The 25,253-nt window shown below is 41.6% G+C and overlaps 1 protein-coding gene across 5 annotated transcripts in view; it reads right to left on the reverse strand.

Moving 5' to 3' along the window:
• DAAM1 (dishevelled associated activator of morphogenesis 1) overlaps positions 1–25,253 on the reverse strand; it is a 214,121-nt gene that overhangs the window by 59,221 nt on the left and 129,647 nt on the right. For all 5 annotated transcript variants that reach the window (XM_073585596.1, XM_073585564.1, XM_073585571.1 and 2 more), the window contains 2 exons: positions 6,954–7,043; positions 2,689–2,760 (listed from right to left, as the gene is read on the reverse strand). In XM_073585596.1, coding sequence (XP_073441697.1) covers positions 2,689–2,760; positions 6,954–7,043 — 162 coding nt within the window. The remainder of the gene's footprint in view (positions 1–2,688; positions 2,761–6,953; positions 7,044–25,253) is intronic.

Raw genomic sequence — 25,253 nt, forward strand, 5'->3', positions numbered from 1 at the left:
GCTAGTGATATAGACTTGGATTTGGAATGATCTGTCCAACAGATAATTTTTTTTTTATTGCAATATCTGATGACCATCTCCAATGGAGCAGCATTCCTGATAGACAAAATGTAAAGAATGACTGAGGAGTGACCATGAATATCTTTCCAACACTGTTCTATCTACTCAGCTGAGGCCAACGTCCCCAATGACTTTGCAAAAACAAAATACCAGCTGTCCATGGAAAAATCCGCAAAGGACTCTTAGCCATGACTGGATAAAACAACTGCTCTTTTCATAAGACCCTCTATTAGTTATGTTTATCTGGAGAGATGTGAGGGGGTATTTATCCTATCTGGAGTATGCACCTGGCAGATTTCCACACTGCAGTTGCTCGACAGCTGTGCCGTACCACCATCGACTTTCGCTCGCATGGACATCACACCCTCCATATAAAATGTTATCACTGACACCCATTCAATAGCTCGAGTACATAGACAAGGCCGTAGTGTGTGACTGATAAACAGAAGCATTTTTTCCAAAATATGTGAAACGAGCTTGGCAGACACAGACTTGTGAATTTCCTAGGACTAAAGCATCTGCATAGACTGATGGTCAATTAAGGCTATGTTCAGAAGTCCAGTAATGATCCATTAGAAAGGATCCAGCAGAAATCAGTTGTCAAAAAGGTTGTGCTTTTTTCAGTCCAGTTTTCAAAAACTGATCTCTGATGGATCTGTTTTTCGAAAATTGAAGTCTATGGACAACTGATCGGTTAGATAGTCTTCCATTTCTAACGGATGTAGCAAGCAAAAAACGGATCCGTTAGAAATGGGAGAACAATGGATGGCTAATTAACGGATTCAAAGAAGAAGAGAGTACGGTCTCTACTGCCATCTATTGATTGTAGCAATCCTAGAGCTCAATATTAACACTTTAGAGAAAATGTGTCAAATTTTTTTATAGGTTTTGATTTTATGCTAAAATTTCTCTGTCACCTGTAATGACTGTGATGTGAGCAGAGTCATCATATAAATGCAGCGCCCATATCACAGTAATTATCGTTGAGCGCTCTCACAAGGTTCGGACTCCAATGCTGCATCTGTGATTCAATCCAGTGACATGTACTCACCACTGTATGAAGTCACTACTGCAGTCTTGATTCCTGAACCTAATGTGTGCACACCGGTAATTACTATGATCTAAGCAGAGCAGTCATATCATTGGGACTACAGTGCTCAGGGTACAGTAATTACTGGTGAACGGACACCAGTGTTCTGGCAGTGACTTCATCTAGTGGTGAGCACATACTACTGGATGAAATCGCTGCACTGGTGCCTAGACCCGAAGCGTTCTCATTGGTAATTACTGTGATCTGAGTGGAGAAATCATGTTATTGCGGCACTCAATACCGGTTATTACTGTGATCTAACGCATCAGGTCTGGGCACCAAGACTGGTTGGTTGAGTAAAAGGCCTTTGATGGAGGTCTAAAGGCCCCTTCTCACATAACGAGTTCGCTAGCGAATTCGCTGAAACGTCATAGATTTTGTGACACAACAGCGACCTCGCCAGCGATCTTGCTACGTGTGACACATAGCGGCGACCGGCCCCTCCACTGGATATCGCTAATAGTGCTTGAATGTCCTAGGCCATTTTTTGAACGTTGGCGTCCCGCTGGCCAGCATGCATCGCTGTGTTTGACGCCAACGAGCGACCTCGTTGGCGACGCAGAACTCAGGGACACAGGCGTGAGTGGTCAGAATAGCTGCTGTGTGACAAGGTCACAACGACCACCAAGGTCGTTATACGGACCGCCGCATCGTTGCTGCGTCATTGAATAGATCTGCCTGTTTGGCAGCTCACCATGTGACCATGTAGCGACGCACCAGCGATCCTTACCAGGTCGTATCGTTGTCGGGATGGCTGGAGCGTCGCTATGTGAAACGGGACCCCAAGTGGTAAAGTTTCTCCTTGAGGAAAGTGCCAAGCTTGCAAAAGCAGACTTTTTGGCCAGGCAAAAGAGCCTTTAACTCCTAGACTTCTGACAAAGGTCTCTCACCCTTCCAGCCTTACTGAAACAAAACAGCGAAACCTTTCAGGGCAGAACAAATTGCTTGTGAATAGAAAGCTTTTTTCACTTGTCTTTCTGGCATTTTTTACAGAAATAATAATGCAGTTTGCAATGCTATTCCTGCCCCCAAAATACTGCAAAACCACGATGCTTGTGTGATTGAACACACCATATGTCATTGTACAGACCTCTTACAGCTCCTGTAAGAGAAGTGGAGGAAGGTATTCATATTTCTGCTCCTGTCTATCAAGCGGGATTCAAGCTTGTCAAACATGCAAGAAATTAAATTATAGCAGGCACCATAAATGCTGTAAATTGAGGGAAAGTAAATTGCAGCACCTATAGTGCAAGCAGAAAGCTAATGAAGACAAACTAGCCACTCAATAAGAGTAAATGGCAAGTTACAAAACATAATAATTGGGACCGTTCCTGTATATAGAAAACTGGTATTTGCACTAAAAGCATTTTGGAGAATAAGGGTATCAAGACCATGGTTTTACATTGGTCTGTGATTTATTTTATTTTTAAGTGATATTTGCTCCCTCCAGTCTCTACAAATTGCAATGATTTAAAAATAGTAGGAAATGTAGACTCAAAACTAGTCGCTGATACAAAGAAAGGCAGCAGGACACTTACAGCAGCCATAGAATTAAGTTCATCAATGTAGAACTCCGGCCAACTTGTCGCACTTTTGTCTTCTTCTTGGTCCTTTGAGAAGTGAAAAGCAAAAATTGGATGTAATATATGTCGTTAACAAGGAAAATGGAAGACACAAGAACAGCTACACAATACGATACACAACATCAGCAGCCTTAGGGATGAGATACATGGAAGCAAGACAACCCATGACCACTATCATCAATGCTACCCCCCCTTGCCACCCAAAACCCACTGAGACCAAATGTGGAAAAACTAGACCAGAATTAAAGCGGTTTTGATTTTCTATATATAAACTAAAGAGAAGAAAGTCTTGAAGATGAAAAGACGCCCTTAGAAGACCTGTAGAAGAAAGACAAAGCGTATTCTTCTAATGAGTTGTCACAACTGGTTTACATTTACTGAAGAGCAGGAATAATTATGTTACAGTCTTCAAGAGAACATCTAAGAAGTGGGATTTATTAGAAAAAGGGAAATATGGCCGACACATTGTACTGGAGTGATGGTCTGCTGGAAACACAAAAGATGCCGTCGGGAAAGGACACTTGCATATAAATAAAGGAAATTAATGTAATGTAAAATTTTGGAATTAGAGTATAGCACAAATGTGCCCATTTTCATATACACAACTCTGTAAATGGAGCATGTCCTACCCTGACCTACATTATAGATACGGGATCAATAGAGTCTGGGCATGGACAGTACGTTAACCCTTACACCACTTCAGCTCCAGAGATTTTACTTTACTGAAAATGCAGCCTACGTGCCAGAGAAGCCAAAAAGCTCCATCCAACATTCTTTGGGTTTGACTAAAGACAATAAAAGACACCCTTCCTTTCTATAGACGTCCTGCAAGATTTTGCTTCTTTCATGCAGAAAAAAAAAATCCGGTTCCTCAGTCAACGCCACCTTCCATTTTCAAGTTAAAGGGAATCCATCAGCACAAAATGACTGTTCAAACCAAGCACAACGCTCGAGGCACCCTTGACGCACAGGAGCAGTTCAGGGCATCTTCCCAATTACTTGCTTTCCATCTATTTCCGTCCTCCACTGTTTCCTGTAAGGGCAGAGATAGATGGGAAAACAACTAGGTGGGAAGGTGCACTGAAGTGTTCAGCCACACCAAGCGTGCACTGACCGCCTGTGCTTGGTATGAACAGTCATTTTGGGATGATGGATTCCCTTTAACATTCGAAGGGAAGGTGCTGTATTACCAGCGTGGAACCACTGTGATAACCCATTTTTTTTCTCTGCATGAAATAAAGAAATCCTTGGTTATTTTAGTCTGACAAATTAATTCCCTCTGAAAGGGTTTTTACATCTGGTCCCACAAAATTTCCCGTACCATACTTTCATTAAGTATTTTTTCTGTGGATAGATTTAACTCCTAAAGTGTGGGAAGACACTATTAAGCATGGCAGTATGGAAAATGTAGTTAAGTGCTAAGTCACAGTGCAGTAGCTCTACCACATCTATGGACCTGAGGTTAGGGTAATTGAACAGCGTGTCCCAAGGATCGGGAAGAGCAAAAACGCTAAGAAAAAAATCCTCCACATCTCTCAACCCTTCAATAAGCGACTAAACCTTCTTCTTGATCATTTCAGAACTAGCAGGCCCTTGAATTGCCTGCTTATTAGTGATGGTACAGGTCCTGAGACCCTCACCGATCATGAAATAAACCCTCGATAAGACTGCAGGTCGGCAGACAGGAGCCCAGGTCGGCAGACAGGAGCCCAGGTCGGCAGACAGCAGAGAGTACAGAACAAAGTACTGATTCAACTGAGCATAAACTGCAAAACCTATGCTTTTTATTGACTTCATACTCCTTATGAGAAGACCAATACTACTAAGAACTGTGATTGCTCGGGGCCCTCTTGGAGACTTTGGATTGGGGCCCATCAGTGTCAATTATGACACTGAGAATACATCTCTTTTTTTCAACCCAATTTAGTCCTGAAGTGTAAGTCAGAATTGTCTCTGTTAAATTACTTGCAATAAATGGTCTATGCAACTCAATTTAGTAAGTCATGATAACTCAGGGACAACACTCCATAAATTCCCAGCAGTCTGTATCATACAGAGGGGACAGTAAACTTTTCAGCTCATCATTACGGGAGATGCTCTTTACAAGCTTATTAAACCACTCCAGCGCGTCTGTTCCATGCCGTTAAGTGGCATTGCTTACGCAGCGCTATGCGCAAACGTGGCGACCTTCACCTTCACGTCTGGATGTATGCCCATCTCCCACATAATGGAAATAACAAGCCTGATGCCTTAACTGATATCCAGGCCATACATTCATTAGTAATACGTCATCTCTTTTGCCTTTTATCATTAAGCCCCTATTTACACTCGTGCTATTTTTTTTTTAATGCAACTTATTGTGCTACCAGATTTAATGGACAATAAGTTTTAGGTCCATCATTTTGGATCAACTCGTTTGTGGGAAGTCAGAGATCCGTTTTTCTAATACAAAGCTCCAAATGTCCTGTGATGGTGCAAGGTTAAAAAGGATTGTTTGGGAGTTTAGCAGGAGTCCATCCATGTTCAATAGCTGCCACCAATACCCTTTAGCCCATTCATTAGTCACTTGGATGTACGACACGTCACCACTGAAGGAAAGCTGATAAAGGCGAATGGAAACCACGATAACAAAGAACTGACAGGTTAAGTGATGGCTATTAGGTTTATTTCTTAAAGGGAACCTGTCAGGAGGAATTTATACAAACTCATGGAATGGCTTTTTAGGCCAATATTATGCTAATTAAATCAACACCCCCTTTTTTATGACGTTCCGGACTACCATTGGTGAGAAATCTGGCATTAAAGTTTTATGCAAATTAGCTGGAAGCGCTTTGGGGGCTTGTCATTAAATGTCCAGTTCCTCGCCGATCACTCACCCATTGCTCCCCTCCTGTGATGGCCATCTCAGTGCAGCCTCCTCTGCCATCTGCCTCACCCAGATCTCATGCCGTGAAGAGCAAGTTCCCGCTCCGCCAGAGACGGCGCTTTAGCGAGATCTCCACGATGGCATGCAGATGACTGATGTTGGACTTGGATCACAAGCCGGATGTAAGGAGTGAAGAACAGACACACAGTGACACTCCCACAAAGAACATCCTGCTAATTTACATATAATGTCAACAATGGATTTCTTAGCAATGATCACGTAAATTTTAACAAAACAGGATCACAGAGCCTATACAGCCATACCATTATTTTTATGTGTAAGTTCTTACTGTCAGGATCCCTTTAAAAACACCCAAACATCCCTTTTATCCATTTAATGATTAAGCCTTAAAGAGAATATGCTATGAGGTTTTTGCCATCTAATCTGAGATTAGCATGATGTAGGAACAGAGACCCTGATTCCAGCGACGTGACACTTACTGGGGCTGCTTGGTGTAGTTTTGTTAAAAATCTCTGTTCAATCAGCAGATGATCATCACTAAAGGACTAGTAAAGATGCTGGCAGGTAGTTCAACCCCACCCCTAACCATTGATTGGCAGCTTTCTGCATTCCACAAAAACTTGCCAATCAGGGGTGTGGGTGGAGTTATACATAGCTCAGCATTTAGAGAACTGGTAGATCAACACCAGAAAAATATTGCGATTTTATCAAAACTTCAGTAAGCAGACAAAGAACGGTCATATGATGTCACGGTGTCACTATTGTTTTCAACAGACAGTATGCAGTGAGCACCTCAGCTCCCCCTAGTGGTGGCTGCCGGCATCCAGAATTTCCAGATCTCGCACTACGCAGGCGATTTTTTTTTGCTTTGTAGTGACAATTGAAAGCAAATAACCTTAGGGAACAGTTCACAAGTGGAGACAAAAAAAAAAAAAATGGGCACGGAGACAAATTTCTTTAAACTGATGTCATTTGTTGTAGGAGCACAACAAACGTTCTCAACACAGCACATAATCCGTAGTGTACACAGGTCTGTCGAGAGTGTGAAAAATCAATTTCTCAATGATTGTTACGGAACATGCAAAGCCTTCTCGTCTGGGCCACCTTCTCTCATCGAAAACCACAGCGCCAAACAGCAGATCATTGTTTGTGACATGGAGGGCGTCCAGCAAATAAATTGGTTTAGATTATTTCTATTCTTTAGATTAGTTATTTTTCTACAGCAGACACAACATTATGTGAAAATACTTCAGCCGACGGGAAATGCTGTGGATTTTCCATGACATTTTTGAGCTCGCAAGAGGCAAAACAATTGTGTTGACTCCGCGCTTACCTTCTTCTTGCTGCAATAAATTTGCCATTTCTTCTCGTCAGGGAGGGCAAACATGGCTTCTCTGTGCTTGTCCGTGAGGTCCAATTCATCCTGGAAAAAAAGAACAAAAACAAAATAAATCTATTATTCTTGTGCCGGTAATAAATTGTGGCTTAGCACGAGGAAACATTGTTAAATGGTACTGCAATGGCTTTGAAAAGTAAATAAAAAAAAAAAAAGTACTGTTAAAGGCTTTACAACTTTTCCAAAAACTGACATGCCCAAGTAAAATGCTGTACATGCTTACAGGGATAATTTGGAGTTTTTCCCCTCTCGAGCACACGTAGACCACCGGCTTGACTATCGGCGATTCGCAGGATAAAGCAACATTGTGCAGGGTAGTTGTTAAATCCATTTCCCAATGGTGTGAAACTGTATTAAAAATCGGCTCCAACGTTCACCAAATTCCTGATAAGTTAGGGTAGGGAAGCCCAGAAGCTCCACAAATCTGAATTCCATTGAGAACCTGAAGTCAATCCTCATAAAGCAGGTCGACGGACAAAAACTCAAAACCGATAATAAACTCCGATTAATAATTCGGTAAAAATGGGTGATCAGTCAGGGTTTGGCCCAGAAGCTGATATCCTCTGCAAGAGCGAAGGGCAGAAGTCTTATAACATAAGGGTCAACATTGTAAATATGGAGTCTTTGCATAAACTTCAGGCACTTGTCAATAAAAATTTAAAGAGTAACCATTGTTTTAATTTTTTGTCCTCAGAAATTAATAGTACAAGTGAAAATAAAAATAAAACTCAAAAATCTCAATTCACAGGCAAAATCTGATTTCAGTGGATATAGAATTTCCAATTCCTGAGATAGATGAGAGTTGGTGCTCATAAAGGTCTATGGAACATGCAACAGAACGTGTGTCGGCCTCTTGCTCCTCCCCTTATCCATAGAATTTAAAAAGCACCCACTGTCATCTCAAACGAAGGCTACGCTTTAACAACTTGTGAAATATTTATAATTGGACATCAGTAACCACTGAAACGTCTGAATAAAAGCTCTAGTAAAAATGTTAAAGTAGCAACCTTTGTAAAGTTCCAAATTTGCGCCAGTCTCAAAACTTTGGCCCATAACTATACAGGAGAATGGTGAACACAGATCCAAGAAAGGAGCCAAAGCAGAGGAAGACTTCAACACCTGTGCCTCTTCTAAAGCCTCTAATTTCCCGGCTGCACCGCTCCCCGTGCACATCGTAGGTAAACATGAAACAGACGGCTCTTAATATTTCATTACCTGCACAAAGTTCTGAAGCGGCTTGGCTTTCATTGCCACATAAATGAGCAGCAGATGCTCGGGCGCAGCGCTGCCCCTTTGATGGTAATTTACATCTACCCCCTTTTGCTGCTGATGGCATTATTCTTACTTCAAACAGCTCCATACAACACCAGACCTCAATAGCTCATATTAAACCTGTCCCTCTAGTTATTGTCTGCAGCGCCACTTTATATTCTTAGACCCTGTAATTAGGAAGAATTAGGGGAAAAAAAAGCAATCAAAGCACCTAGGGCTTAAAGGGGTTCTCCAGGACGATTTCAAAAGACTGGTCAGCTCTCCTGACTTCTCCATTTTAGTATATACTTGCTCCAAGATATTGTGTGAAATGCATATTTTTTATTATTATTTTTTAGAATTCTGCATTGTGGCGTTTCCCTGTTATTCCTCCTGGAAATGCATGAATAACGTGACAACTTTGTTTTACCATATCCTTTGTCAATGGTGGAAAGGACCCTCAAGGACTGTCGAAATAGGTCCTTGTTACTGATGAGTGAACGTGCTGGGATAAGGTAGCATGCTCGGGTGCTAACCGAGTGTCTGCAGCGTGCTCGAAAAATGTGTACGAGTCCCCGCTGCTGCAGGTCTCACGGCTGCTTGACAGCTGCAACACAAGATTGCCTGTTTGTTAGGCAATCCCTGCATGTGTTTTGGCTGTCGAGATATACAGCCGCGGGGTTTGGAACATATTTTTCAAGAACACCAAAAACACTCGGTTAGCACCCGAGCATGCTCACATAACACCTTATCCCAGCACGTTTGCTCATCACTAGTCCTGGTCCATATGGGAACACGAGCCTGGCATTGAAGTTAAGGCCCCTGTGCAAATTGGCTGAAAGTTGCAACAACAACAAAAAAAAAAACCAAAACAACAGTTTCAGTGGGATGGACTGACCATCTGATGTGACAATGAATTGAGGCTTGCAAGAGATGTCAAAAGCAGTAATAAAGGATTTTGGGGATATGTCAAAAGTAAAAGAAAAGTCAAAGATGCTATAGGATTTTTACAGGATGAAAATGATGAAATGGTAAGACAGGATGTTGAGAAGGGCGAACTTTGAAATTCCTATTTTGCATCTGTTTTCTCTCAGAAAGGAAATGTAACATCAACTGTTCTTCATTGTCCTATTAAGGGAATAGAAGAATCCAGGATTTCTATAAACAGAAAGATAGTGAGGAAACACTTAGCTAACCTAAATGAATTCAAGTCTCCTGGTTCAGATGAATTACACCCCAGAGTACTGAAGGAGATAGCAGAAGAAATTTTTGAACCCCTCTCCAAAATCTTTGAAAATTCTTGGAGAATAGGAGAAGTCCCAGAAGACTGGAGAAGAGCAAATGTTGTTCCTATCTTCAAAAAGGGGAAGAAGGTGGACCCAGGCAACTATATGCCGGTGAGTCTGACTTCTATACCAGGAAAGATCTTGGAACAAATTATTAAACAACATGTATGTCAGTACCTGGATAAGAATGAAGTGATTAAACAGAGTCAGCATGGGTTTGTAACTAATAAGTCATGTCAGACTAACTTAATTTCCTTCTATGACGGAATCACTGATTGGGTGGATCAAGGAAATGCTGTAGATATAGTATATCTTGACTTCAGCAAAGCATTTGACAAAGTATCTCATACAATCCTTATTGAAAAAATGACTAAGTATGGAATGAACAAGGCAACTGTTAGGTGGATTCATAACTGGCTTAGTGATCGGACCCAAAGAGTGGTCGTAAATGGCTGCACATCCAGTTGGAAGAATGTCTCAAGTGGGGTACCACAGGGCTCTGTCCTGGGCCCGGTATTGTTCAACATCTTTATCAACGATTTAGATGAAGGAATTGAGGGTAAACTGATTAAATTTGCTGATGACACAAAGCTAGGAGGGATAGCTAATACTAGAGAAGAGAGAGAGGATTCAAAAAGATATAAATAAACTGGAGAAGTGGGCAGCAACAAACAGAATGGTTTTTAACAGGGAAAAATGCAAAGTACTACATCTGGGCAATAAAAATGAAAAAGCATATACAGAATGGGAGGAATAGGCCTAAGCAACAGCACATGTGAAAAAGACTTGGGTATACTAAAAGATCACAGACTGAATATGAGTCAACAGTGTGATGCAGCAGCAAAAAAGGCAAATGCAATTCTAGGATGTATTAACAGAAGCATACAGTCTAGATCACGTGAAGTCATTATTTCCCTCTACTCCTCTTTGGTCAGACCTCATCTGGAATATTGTGTCCAGTTTTGGGCACCACATTTTAAAAAAGACATCAACAAACTGGAGCAAGTTTAGAAAAGAGCAACCAGAATGGTGACCGGTCTGCAAACCCTGTCTTATGAGGAAAGGTTGCAGGATTTGGGATTGTTTAGTTTGCAAAAGAGAAGACTGAGAGGAGACTTAATAGCTGTCTACAAATATCTAAAGGGCTGTCACATTGTAGAAGGATCAACTTTATTCTCATTTGCACAAGGAAAGACTAGAAGCAATGGGATGAAACTGAAAGGGAGGAGACACAGATTAAAAAACTTTAAAATTAATTAAAACTTTTTGACAGTTAAAGTGACCAATGAGTGGAACAACCACGAGAAGTGGCGAGTTCTCCTTCAATGGAAGTCTTCAAACAGAGGCTGGACAGACATCTGACTGGGATGATTTAGCGAATCCTGCTTTGAGCAGGGGGTTGGACCAGATGGCCCAAGAGGTCCCTTCCAACTCTACGATTCTATGATTCTATGACTGGTGACTTTTCCCCAAAGGATGATGATAGAGAAGGATCGGTAGTTGGAATTTCATCAGTTTTCACCGGAGTTAAACTGACATCAGAGGAGTGAGACGGCGACTTTATCCTCTCTCCCAGCGCTCATATATAGTGGGTATGGAAAGTATTCAGACCCCTTTAAATTTTTAAAGCACCCTTTTGAGCTAGTACAGCCATGTGTCTTTCACACCTGGATTTGGGGATTCTCTGACATTCTTCCTTGCAGATCCTCTCCAGTTCTGTCAGGTTGGATGGTGAACGTTGGTGGACAGCCATTTAAAGGTCTCTCCAGATATGCTCAATTGGGTTTAGGTCAGGGCTCTGGCTCGGCCAGTAAAGAATGGTCACAGAGTTGTTCTGAAGCCACTCCTTTGTTATTTTAGCTGTGTGCTTAGGGTCATTGTCTTGTTGGAAGGTGAACCTTCGGCCAAGTCTGAGGTCCAGAGCACTCTGGAAGAGGATTTCATCCAGGATATCTCTGTACTTGGCCGCATTCATGTTTCCTTCAACTGCAACCAGCTGTCCTGTCCCTGCAGCTGAAAAACACCCCCATAGCATGATGCTGCCTCCACGATATTTCTCTGCTGGGATTGTACTGGGCAGGTGATGAGCAGTGCCTGGTTTTCTCTATACATATCATTTAGAATTATCACCAAAAGGTTCTCTCTTTGTCTCATCTGACCAAAGAATCTTATTTCTCATAGTCTGGGAGTCCTTCATGTGTTTTTTTAGCCAACTCTATGTGGACTTTTAAATTTCTGGCACTGAGGAGAGGCTTCCGTCGGGCCACTCTGCCATAAAGGCCCGACTGGTGGAGGGCAGCAGTTGACTTTGTGAAACTTTTTTCCATCTCCCTACTGCATCTGTGGAGCTCAGCCACAGTGATCTCGGGGTTCTTCTTTACCTCTCTCACCAAGGCTCTTCTCCCACGATTGCTCAGTTTGGCTGGACGGCCAGGTCTAGGAAGACTTCTGGTGGTCTCAAACTTCTTCCATTTAAGATCAGATACAAAATCAATGCCTAAAAAAATGGTACTTCCGAAATCAATACAAAACCGAAAAAGAAAAACCAAAAGGAAGATTTTTTACCAATAATTCAATATTTTTATTTACATTCATATATAAGGCATAAGTGCAGCAAAGTTATATGTGGGGACAAAAATACAGATGAAGCTGCATGGAAATTCAAGGTATAATATATATATAGTATACTGCACATGAACCAATGTATCAGAAAAGACAAAGTAATTTCTCAATCATAAAAAGGGGGCAAGTGCCAATTAAATAAACAGAGAGCAAATTCTAGCAAGTCACAGCATATCAGCAGTTACTCCCATAAAGTGCATGTGCAAATAAGGTGGATGCTACAAGAGAGACAAAGTGCAAGGAAATGCAGTAGCTGTCCGATAATAAAAAGTCCATATATGTGCTAATAATGAGTTAAATAAATATACCTGAAGGCGGCAGGCACCCCGACGCGCGTTTCGCACTAGCTTTGTCCAGGGGAGGCGCCTCTTTGTCTTTTCTGATACATTGGTTCATGTGCAATATAATACATATTATACCTTGAATTTCCATGCGGCTTCATCCGTATTTTTGTTCCCACATATAACTTTGCTGCACTTATGCCTTATATATGAATATAAATAAAAATATTGAATTATTGTTGGCAAAAAAATCTTCCTTGTGGTTTTTCTTTTTCGGTTTCTTCCATTTAAGGATTATGGAAGCCACTGTGCTCTTAGGAACCTTGAGTACTGCAGAAATTCTTTTGTAACCTTGGCCAGATCTGTGCCTTGCCACAATTCTGGCTCTGAGCTCCTTGGCCAGTTCCTTTGACCTCATGATTCTCATTTGGTCTGACATGCACTGTGAGGTCTTACATAGACAGGTGTGTGCCTTTACAAATCAGGTCCTATCAGTTTAATTAAAGACAGCTGGACTCCAAAGAAGGAGTAAAACCATCTCAAGGAGGATCACAAGGAAATGGACAGCATCTGTCTTAAATATGAGTGTCTGAGCAAAGAGTCGGAATTCTTGTGACCATGTGATATTTTAGTTTTTTTTTTTTTAATAAATTTGCAAAAATTTCTACATTTCTGTTTTTTTCAGTCAAGATGGGGTGCAAAGTGTACAATAATGAGAAAAAAAATTGACCTTTTTTGAATTTACCAATGGCTGCAATGAAATAAAGAGTGAAAAATTTAAAGGGGTCTGAATACTTTCCGTACCCACTGTATATGGTGGAGTGGGGAGAGATAGTCTGCTGGATGAACAGGCTTGCTGACAGCTATATCAGTTGCATTGCTTGCTACTTGCAAGTGGGCTCAACAGTTTGATCATTTTTGGAGTTTGCTCCTTTTTTTTTGTAATACAGTAGCAGTTGATTAAAATGAGACCAGCGATATTGGAAACGAGCGAGCGATCCCAGCAGATGACATCAGGGCACACTTATTTGCAGAATTGCATTTTGCGCTCCCCTGTGAGTTTGCTTTCCCCGGTGACAAGGAACGTTGGTTCATACAGAAGAGGATGTGTGAGTTCACGTCTCCTTCCTCCAATACAGCTCTTTATTTCCTATCCCTGCTAGTTCTGTGCTGTGGTCATATAGACAGGCCTCCCGGGTCACAGGAAGCACCAATTAACAAGTCATCTCCTATTCTGTGCATTAAGTCATTGCCGTCACTAAGTACACCATGTCAGCGGGGGATCGGGGGGAAAACAACGAAACTGAAGTATAGAAATCTACCCATTTTATTGTTTTCATAGTATCATTTGTTTATGACTAAATGAGTCTATAACCATCAGTGTGCTTGGTTGTTGCTTTCCCCATTCCTCTTTGACAATCACTGTTTACTTGGCTAAATCAATCACATGCCATCTATCGCAAAGGATCGCTGCAGCCAATCACTGGGCTCAGCTGCCCAGCCCCCTTGGTCATGATTGACTGTTCCAGCGTTTTTCCATGCCACACTTTTCAGAGCTGAAATCTTCCGTACGGGCCAAGTGAGAATGGCAGACAAGACCAATGATGCAGAAATTAAGATCAAGGAAGCAGGCAAGGCAGAGCCTAAGTGACCTCCCACTGGACACTTGTTAAGTTATTCACACTGTTACTTTGCAGCACTGGAGTCCTGGGTTCAAATCCCACCAAGGACAGTATGTTCTCCCAGTGTTTACGTGGGTTTCCTCCCAAATGCCAAAGACACACTGATAGGGAATCTAGATTGTGAGCCCCAATGGGGACAGTGATGATGATGTCTGCACAGCAGTGTGAAATATGATGGTGCTATGTAAGGAAGTAAATTAAATAATAAATGGGTTCAAAGTTTGATTTCTTGCCTTCAAGAACTCTCTGAAAGGCTATAAAGTTGTATTCACATTTTGTATACTACTCACAAAAATAAAGGGAACACTAAAATACCATATCCTAGATATCTCTGAATGAAATATTCCAGTTGCAAATTTTTATTCATTGCATAGTGGAATGTGTTCAGAACAATAAAACATAACAATTATCAATATAAATCAAAATGAATATCCCATGGAGGTCTGGATATGGAATGATACTCAAAATCAAAGTGGAAAATCAAATTATAGGCTCATCCAACTTCAGTGGAAATGCCTCATGCCAATGAAAAGATGCTCAGGTGTGTGTGGCCTCCACGTGCCTGTATGACCTCCCTACAAAGCCTAGGCATGCTCCTGATGGTTTCCTGAGGGATCTCCTCCCAGACCTGGACTAAAGCATCCGCCAACTCCTACGGCCCCCTCCACGTCTCCTGGTGTACTGGCCTGTCTCCTGGTAGTGCCTCCAGCCTCTGGACACTACGCTGACAGACACAGCAAACCTTCTTGACAGCTCGCATTGATGTGCCATCCTGGATGAGCTGAACTACCTGAGCCACTTGTGTGGGTTGTAGAGTCCGTCTCATGCTACCACGAGCGTGAAAGCACAACCAACATTCAAAAGTGACCAAAACATCAGCCAGAAAGCATTGGTACTGAGATGTGGTCTGTGGTCTCCACCTGCAGAACCACTCCTTTATTGAGGGTGTCTTGATAATTGCCAATAATTTCCATCTGTTGTCTATTCCATTTGAACAACAGCATATGAAATTGATTGTCAATCAGTGTTGCTTCCTAAGTGGACAGTTTGATTTCACAGAAGTTTGATTTACTTGGAGTTATATTCTGTTGTTTAAGTGTTCACTTTATTTTTTTGAGCAGTGTATTTTAGCCCCCTACCTGCTGCCATTATTGCCAAAATACTACAATATCTACTATACAATAGATACTCCGAAAATAGTAACTTATTGATTAATGGGGTCCAATCACTGGGACCGCCAGTCATCCCAAGGGTGGTTCTTTGATTCCCAGGAACCATGGACTTCGAATGGAGTAGAGGTCGGGCATGCCCACCTTCTTTTTGGATCACAAGATACTATAATAACTTTATCAACCAGATGTCACTTGGCGTTATAACAAAGCTCGTCATACACATTCACGAATAATCTAAAGTCCAAATTAGAAAAGTAAGATGATTGAAAGATAAGCGGTGCCAGAAATACTAAAAAGTAATATACAGTGCTGGTCACCATTCAATGATTCTTCATTTTTCTCATAGATTTCACAACATCTTCATAAATAAATGGAAATGTACCACAGTTATATCCTCAGGATTTTTTATTAGTGGTCCAAAGTAATACAACAATAAAACATTGCTTTTCAACTTACGTGTTGCAATTTCAAAGAAAAAAAAACAGAATAAACAGCATGTGCAGCAATAAAGGCACCTCTAATTAATACTTGGTTGCACACTCTTTGGCAAGTTTCTTGTAGTCATCTATAAACTTCTTGCATTTCTTAGCTGATTTTTTTTCTCCCACTCTTCCTTGCAGCTTGTTCAAGCTCTTGAATGTTTGGAGGGCTCTTTTTCCCAATGGTCAGATTTCAGCTCACCCAAAGATTTTCAGTGGGTTTCAGGTCAGGACTAGAATTGAGCGAATTTTTCAAAATTCAGTTACGATTATGATCGGTGGCGAATATTGCTTTTGCAATATTTGCTGAACGTCATTGTAGTCAATGGGAGTAGAAATGATGCAATATGTTCAGAATCAATCGTCAAACATAAACTCGGCACGAATAGGGTACCAATATGGCACAAATATGGCAAATCAGATTCGGCGAACGATTCTGAACATATTGGCTCAACTCTAGTCATGACTCATTGCTGGCCATTTTAAAACAGTCAATTTTGCTCTTTTCAACCATTTCTGTGTACTTTTGGATGTGTGCTTTCCAGGGCTGTGGAGTCGGAGTCGGAGTCGTGGAGTCGGAGTCGGAGCTCATTTTGGTGGAGTCGGAGTCGGAGTTGGAGTCGGTATAAAATGGACCGACTCCGACTCCTAAAATATATAATAAGGGGGGGCGTGGCTTGCAGGGGAGCAGAGCGGACGTGTTTTCCAGGAGCTCCTGCTTTCCCCTACTCTAAGCTTACTAAAAGACTGCTAACTTGTGGAATAAACGGCCACAGATTAATAAGAAGATGCCTAAGAGGTGCTGCAAGAAAAAAAGAATGGTTCCTGTGAGAAGAGACCGCCCAACAGGTCCAAGAAGCCTGGGGAGCCTGTCGGGCCCAAGCCTCCACGCTGGATGTAAACAACCCAGCCATGTGACAGATCAACGCAGCGGGAGGAAAAAACAAGGAGCCAGTGAGATCCAGAGGGCAGATCAGACCTCAATGGTGAGCTCCCTTGGATGCAGAGAGACCCCGAGGCTGGCTGACGCTGTTTTGGGAGCAGATCGGCAGACCGCGCTAATTGTTGGAGCCGCGCGGCAGCAGGGGAGAAGCGGCGGTGGAGTCTCTGCAGCGTCGCAGATGGAACCCGCTGAGAAATCTTCAAAAGGATCCTCTACACCTGGAAGCCCAAGTGGACATGTGGAGAATGTGGCAGCGTGGTCCTCGGCAGCTGGAGCGGTCCCCGCTTCACAAGATCAAAGCGGGGAGACCGCGGTGAAGGCTGAAGCCACGTGGCTGCAGAAGAGGAGCGGCAGTGGAAACACTGCGGCGCCGCTGCTGGGATCAGCTGTGCCGCCCTCCGATGGATCTTCTACACCGGGAAACCCACGTGGATCTGTTGCGACATCAGCGGTGAGGTCCCTGGCACCTGGAGCAATCCCCGCTGTGAAGGATCATAGCGGGGAGATCGCGGTGAAAGCCGCGGCCGCGCGACAATGGAGGAGCCGTGACGGGGGATCTTCTTCCTTTCCTTCTTCTCCGGTGAGCGGATCCGGGGGGTCGCCCATCTGTGGTGGATCTGGGAATATTAAGGGACAGTCGGGAGTCCGATCAGCGGCATGCATAGGGCCGCTGGGGGCCTCTGAAGTCAGAGCCATACAGGCTTCAGGGGAGAACTTTGGTCAGATGACTACATCATGTGTTGCAACAGCGCGGCCATTGGAATATAGCAGTGCTGAGGTTCCTGCGCCTTTGTTGGATTCTGGTGTCCGCACAGCACTATCGGTGGAAGAGGGAAATGGGGGAAGAGAGTCTGACGTTGTAGTAGTGCTTCAGGAGAGATGTAGCAGAGCCGAAACGATTGAACTACCGCTACTTAAATCTACCGCAGATTTATCATTATGTACACCTGTTACATCATTAACACCTTCTATCAAACATCTTAATAGTGCTTTGCGACATGATGCAGCGGAATTTATACCATTAAACACAACTAAACAATTATTAGATGGGGAGATAAAATCACCGTACTATGGGGGGGCCCGGTCATCCCGTGAGATAGATCTCAATATGGGATTTCAAAAAAGTGTTGGGGACAAGCGATTATTAGTAGATTCTGGTATTGACATGGGGCTACAAAAAAACGGCTTTCATGAAAAATCAGTTTGCGTTTCCTCTAGACAGGAAGAGTTTGGGCTGGATAATATTCTCCAGTCTATGAAGGAAGAGTCAAGTGCTTTGTTTGCTCGACTTGAAAATGACCTTTTCGCTTTATACACAAATAGGGAGGTTTCTTCTAATCACCAGTCGGGACTAAATTATAATAAGTCAGAACCATCGTCTGACGGTGGGGAGGAATTAGAAAATGCAGACTCGGAGGCCTCTGGGGAGGAGATAGCCTCTCTCGGGGACTCAGAAAACGATCTAATTGATTCAGTTGATATAAGCGATACGGATGAGGCATCTTCGATACGTTCCTTTATGTCTGAGAGCTTTATCAGTAATGGAGAATCTGGTGATAATATGTCTTCTCAAGATGATAAAACTGATATAGCTCAAGAAAAGACAGAGACTGATATTAAGGAGGTATTTACTGATCCATTCTCGCTACATAATATATTGGTTCCTGGGAGTTTCCCCGTTGAGGATTTCCTGATTAAATCATGCAAAACCTTTTTAGTTTCGTTGAATGATCTGGGGATTAGCAAGGTGAGAGACCCAGGAATAGACAAAATTAAAATATTAGGAAACTCGATTAAGCAACTTATGAAAAGTATCTTTTCAATTACAGTCAGCGAGAATGTAATAAAACCTAACACTACACCTGATATTTCCCTCTCTACAGTAAAATCTACGTTTAAACAATCTGAATTCTCCTCCTCTATTGAAGCATCAAAATTTCACGAGCTCTCGGATTCTTTGAGGGATATACAGAAGGAGATTGCCTCATTCAGATGTTCGTTGTCCAATTTTGAGGATTTGAAGAGGAAAAATAATGTAAAAATCAGGGGTATTCCCGAGTCAGTTCAACCAACTAGATTGAGGGAGTATGTTTCCTCAATGATGTCTTACTTATTTCCGGAAACTAAATGTAAAAATCTAATTGAAAAAATATTTAGGATTCGTACACCTTCCTCCCTGCCGTCTGACTTAACTAGAGATGTTATTGTCTCATTTTATCCTAACTGGGTCAGAAACACCCTTCTTGGTTTAACAAAAAATTCTAGTTTTCTTTCGTCTCCCTATAAAAACTTAGTTTTTTTTAAGGATCTGTGTAAAAACACTATACAAAAACGTAGGTCATTTTTACAAATAACAACTGAGCTTCGCCGGGCTAGTATTGACTATAATTGGTCCCAAAATTCTACATTAATCGTGAGATATGCTTCAAACATAATTCATATTCTGTCTCCGCGGGATGGTATAGACTTCCTTAGGGATGCTGGACTTATTTCTAATAATCATCTTCCCAAAAATTTATATTCATCTGTGCAAGACCTCTGTTTACATCATACCTGAACCTGGGATCTCGATTGGATTTTATTATCGTGAAACCTTGGTCTCACTGGGACCTCTCAAAGCTTTTCACATATATGTCAGATAAAATTGTGATCTGAGGTTTATATTCCACGAGCAGATTTGAGAATAAAGCTGAACTTTCCCCTTACATGGTCCAAACTACGTTTCTAGTGCTTAGGTTTTTTTTTTTTAGTTTGGTATATTCATGTAGATTAAGCAGGTATTTGCTTTTGTAGCTTTGTTTGAACCTTTTTTTGCCCCCAATCAGTCCTAGAGCCACCTTGTGTGGTTGAGGACGGGGGGGGGGTAAAGCCCCCAAACAGGTCCTAGACCACCTAGTGGTTACGGACGGGACAGGTAACATGCAACTACAGCTTTTATTTTTGTACGTATGATGTAATTATGGTATTTTATGTTTGTATACCTGTCTATCCCCCATCTGGGGGTCTCCCTGTATTTACAGGGGGTATCCTTTCCTCACCTAACCCTTTCCCACTTTCTTTCCTTTCCTGTTAAAAAATTCACAAAACTTAATAAAAAACATTTAAATAAAATATATAATAAATTGGGTACAGTAATTCAATGCAGGATGTGCTGAATATTTTTTCATAGGAGTTTGGGAAAGTTATGAAATGTCCTATAAATGGCTGTTATATTCCTGATCTAAGGCTACATTCACACACAGCGTTTTTCCTGTGTTTTTTGAGGATACGTTTTTCAGCTGCAAAAGCTGATCATCTTTTTAAAAAACTGCATCACCTGAAAGGTTTTTGAGCTCATAGATAATGTTTTCAATAGCAAAAGCAGATTAGAAATCTGCTCTATCTATATATCCATTTATCCATATATGTCTATCCATATCGTATCTGTACCAAAAAGAATGAAAACCGGGTAGTACACCAATATATATTCTGTTCTATCTAAATATCTTGATTGGATCATAAAAATGATTAAATGTCTGAGGTTCACATTGTACTACAATAAATTTATCACATATATAAGCAATATGTGTGGGAGTCGGAGTCGGAGTCGTGGAGTCGGTGTAAGGGAAATTGAGGAGTCGGAGTCGGAGTCGCAGGTTTGGCTTACCGACTCCACAGCCCTGGTGCTTTCGGTTATTGTCTTGCTGTGGGAACCATGATCTTTGACTCAAACCAAGTTTTCTTACACCAGGTAGGACATTTCGCTCTAAAATCTCTAATAATTCTATGATTTCTATGATAATTCTATGATTTCATGATTCCAGTGATATAGTCATGGCCTCCAGTACCAGACGCAGCAAAGCAACCCCACAGCATTATGGATCCTCCACCATGCTTAACTGTTGATAGGATGTTCTTTTCCTTATAAGCTTCATTGCGCCGTCTGTAAACAAACTCTTGCTTTGCATTGCCAAAAAGATATTTTTGTTTCATCTGTCTAGAGAACATTTTCCCACAAGGATTGTGGTTTGTCAAGGTACTCTTTGGCAAAGATCAGTCATTCCTTTTTATGTATTGTCTTCAGGAATGGCTTCTCCCTTGGCCTTCGCCCATAAAGCTCTGCTTGGTGTAGTGTCCGACATATGGTACTTGTAGAAACCATGACCCAAGACTGTTCCACGTTGGCCTTCAGGTCTTTGGATGTTTGATATGGTGTTTTTTCCACCATTCACACCAACCTTCAAAGACATCTCTTGTCAATTTTCCTCTATTCCCCATTGTCCAGGGAGGTTCTTGATAGTATGATGCTTGGCAAAATTCTCAATAACATTGCGCAGTGCTGAAACTGGGATACCAAGGTCATTGCAGATGGCATTATACCCTTTGGAAGTCATGTGTTTGCTAATAATAGCAGTTCAGATGTCCTCAGACAGCTCCTTTGTCTTCACCATTGTGACAAAGGAACAGGGTCTACCAGTGACTTTTTAAAACACAAGTCATTATTCATTGGCTAATTCACATCACTGACAGTCACAGGTGACTCTCATTTGCGATTTACCACAGATGAGTCAAAATGAGTTTCCATACTAATTTAATGTAAAGGGGCCAATAACAGTGTCACAGCAAGTTTTAGATTTTAATATTTGTCACTTCCATCGTTTTTGGTTTTAAATTATTGTTTATCATTTGGTCGTTTATATTTAACATGAGTGCTCTATACAAAACAAACTTTCACTTACGGTAATTTTTTTTTTCCAGGAGATATTCCACATTATGTACTTACACTTCATGGGTGCCAATAACAATGAGCAGTACTGTACCTAATCATGTTAGGGTATGTTTACACAGAGGTTCTGGAAGTAAATTTTGGAGCAAATTCTGCTACACTCCACAAGGAAAATCAAGTAGTTTCAAATACTTTGAATAACTGGTCGTTTGAATGAGAAATAATAATGGTGCTGTTTTTTTTCACATGGAAAAAGTAGCAATGTGTCGATTCTCGAGGAGTTTCTGCATAAAAAGGAGCTCCTAATTTTACTTCTAAATCAAGTGAAAGAAAAAAAGCCTCATACACCAAAAAAAAAAAACACTACACCAAAAACTTGGCCAGGAAAAGCCACATTAAAAAAAAAAATCTGTACAAACTGAACATCAGCCAAACATGTTGTCTATGTAGGGAGTTGGGCAACCTTTATGGCACCAGACACCAAGCAGGTGTGGCACAAAGAGAAACAAGACATGGGTCCATCATTCTTAGCGCCAGTGCTTAAAATCAGGGCACAACCATTGTTTAGTGATGCTCTGGCCTAATAACAGACAATAGTTCTGGTTCCTCCCTATGTCCTCAGTGACAATCACAGATGGGTAGCTGGTTGCACAATATATAAGAAGATAATAAACTTATATAATCTCTATATTTATAACTACATAACACAGGACACACAGGTTATTCTTTATTTTTGTGGCTAGCCCAAATAAAACAGTGTGGCAGCAGGCATAGTTTAGCATAGGATGTCCTTGCTACATATAAACTATTTATTTGTAAATAAATGTTATGTTCTTTTCTTAAAGGGGTTGGAGATTCAGAAAATATTGTTCTTTGAGCAAAGTTTTTTTTTCATTAAAAGTATCTCTGTGGTTTACTCCGCGTACCCGGACCCAGCGCTGAGCTGCCGCTGCCATTCCTGGATTCTGGTATTCAAAGTCATGTCGACTCCCAATCGGTAAGCTCCCAGCCCGCGTAGAAAGAACATCGCCCCTCTGAGCCTCTAAGCTCACTGATTGGCCATAGTGCTGCCGACGTGATGTAAGCGTCATAACCAATACCAGACACAGGGAGCAAGTGGCGCTGATTCAGTGCTGAACCAGGGGATAGTGAATAAAGCTTTTTAAAAAAATAAACAAAAAAACTGCAAAGTGGATTGAGATTTTCTGAAAGTAGACAACCCTTTATGAGTAAGGCCAAACAGAGTGACACCAAAGCAGCGGTCAACTGTTAAAATGGCACGTGATTTTGCAGAACAGCCGTTTCTACCGCAAAGCCACAAGACCTATTGTAACATGTGTAAAAATAAACAATCACTGTTCTGTAAAATCATGGGCCCGTTTAAAAGCTAGTCAACATAATGTAGTGACGGGATGTTGCAGAGGTTTTCTGCCATACCTTGGCCACATCATCTGGCCCTAGTAACAGAGAAAATTGGGCATTAATGGATAATTGTTAAATTCATTAATTCCTGCATTTAGTGGCCTCCATACACATAAGATAAATGTTATGATTACAACCAAAATTAATGATTGTAGGCCGTTTTGGTGAAGAAGAAAAAAAAAAAAATACATGATTGCTAATTACAACTGATGCCTATGAATGAATGATAATTATCCCTCAAAACCCGGATTGGACATGTTGAATTTTTGGAGCAGATGTTAAGCACTGGCTGTGATCGGAGATTTTTTTCCCCCAACGATTTGCTTTTCTGACAAAATGATTAGGGTATTTGTTGGCCCAAGAGGTAAGGGGGTCCACTACAACCTCCATATCAGCAAGTAGCTTCTCTCATACACAGATCAACTGTTCTTGCACAGGGGCCTTTTTCTATCTGTGTCAGTCAAGGCAGCATGGTGCCAATGTGCAACATAGGCAGAACACGCAAGACACAGAAAAGAAGAGTCTTGTACCTGCGCTAGACTCTTGTAGATTTAATATAGGAACGGTGTTAGGGAAGTATAGTAATACCTTTATTTTCAGGGCGCTATAATTTTGGAGGTGTTACGACTAATATGGGTCTACAAACTAAACGTCATACAAACATATTAAGAAGGTTACATCTGTGGGAGTATACCCAAAGGGGGGGTGAGTTTCCTTGCTTTCGAGATTACAATGTAAAGTTGCAAAGCATACAATAAAGCATAATTATAACGTGTTCAAAAGTTCATGCAAGCAGCAATGACGGAAACTTTCATTGTGATCAAGCTTAACGCTATTATGAAGGATAAAAGGTTTACAACTAACAGCGAGCAGTCATTCACATCACATGGAGACATTGCAAACAAATACTTTGGAAAGTTGCCATTAAACTGCTCATATTCCAGTAATATCCTATAGGGCGCCTCCACTAGAAGTCACATCACAATGGTTGAGTACCACATGGCTGCAACTTTGGAATAATTAATGTCATAGTCAACATATTGTGGCCCTAAAGTCTGGGATAGAACAAGGTTACTAAGAGATGAGCAAACCGATTAAAAGGATTCAAGTCAAGTGGCCAGTTTAGTATTCTATAGCCGCCGGACATGAGCCCTGGGAGAAGCCTCCGTAACCTGACAGCATCCCAGTCTCATTTTTTGATTAGCTGGCCTAATGCGATGTCATTGTTGCGGTGTAATGCACACACAATGTCTCATCAGGACGACTAATCAAAAAGAGCAAAAAGAGGAACCGGGGATACAGTCAGGTACGGAAGGTGGTTTGCAGCAGGGTTGTGGAATCGAGAGTCGTGGAGTAGGAATCAGTGTCCATGTTGGTGAAGTTGGAGTCGGCATAAAATGGACCAACTCCTAAATATATAAAGATAGATCTTGTGAAAACCTAGATAGGTCAACAAAGGTCTTCTCCACTGTTATCTTCAGGGCTCTGGAGTCTGAGCTGGAGTCTGTATAAAATGGCCTAACACTGACTCCTAAAATATATACCGTAATAAATTGGGTACAGTAGTTCAAGGTAGCATGTATTGTAAGATTTTTCAAAAGACTTTGGGAAAGTTATGAAATGTCCTATAAATGTTTATTCTGTTCCTGATCTAAGGATCTCGGCTTTTAGTTAAGATGAATCTGTGCTTTACTTTATGTACATGCTCAGTAGTGATGAGTGCTGTGGAGTCGTAGATGAGGTGAATCTGTGCTGCACTTTATGTACATGCTCAGTAATGAGGCAGGGCTGTGGAGTTGTAGTTGAGATGAATCTGTGCTGCACTTTATGCACATGCTCAGTAGTGACCAGTGCTGTGGAGTCGTAGATGAGATGAATCTGTGCTGCACTTTATGCACATGCTCAGTAGTGACCAGTGCTGTGGAGTCATAGATGAGATGAATCTTTACTGCACTTTATGTACATGCTCATTAGTGAGGCCATGCTGGGGAGTCATAGATGAGATGAATGTGTGCTGCACTTTATGTACATGCTCAGTAGTGACCAGTGCTGTGGAGTCGTAGATTAGATGAATCTGTGCTGCACTTTATGCACATGCTCAGTAGTGACGAGTGCTGTGGAGATGTAGATGAGATGAATCTGTGCTGCCCTTTATGTACATGCTCATTAGTGAGGCCATGCTGGGGAGTCATAGATGAGATGAATGTGTGCTGCACTTTATGTACATGCTCAGTAGTGACCAGTGCTGTGGAGTCGTAGATGAGATGAATCTGTGCTGCACTTTATGCACATGCTCAGTAGTGACCAGTGCTGTGGAGTCATAGATGAGATGAATCTTTACTGCACTTTATGTACATGCTCATTAGTGAGGCCATGCTGGGGAGTCATAGATGA

Source organism: Dendrobates tinctorius, unplaced genomic scaffold (genome assembly GCF_039654945.1).
Source record: "Dendrobates tinctorius isolate UK_male_01 unplaced genomic scaffold, ASM3965494v1 ptg000010l, whole genome shotgun sequence".
In the NCBI taxonomy this organism is placed as follows: Eukaryota; Metazoa; Chordata; class Amphibia; order Anura; family Dendrobatidae; genus Dendrobates; species Dendrobates tinctorius.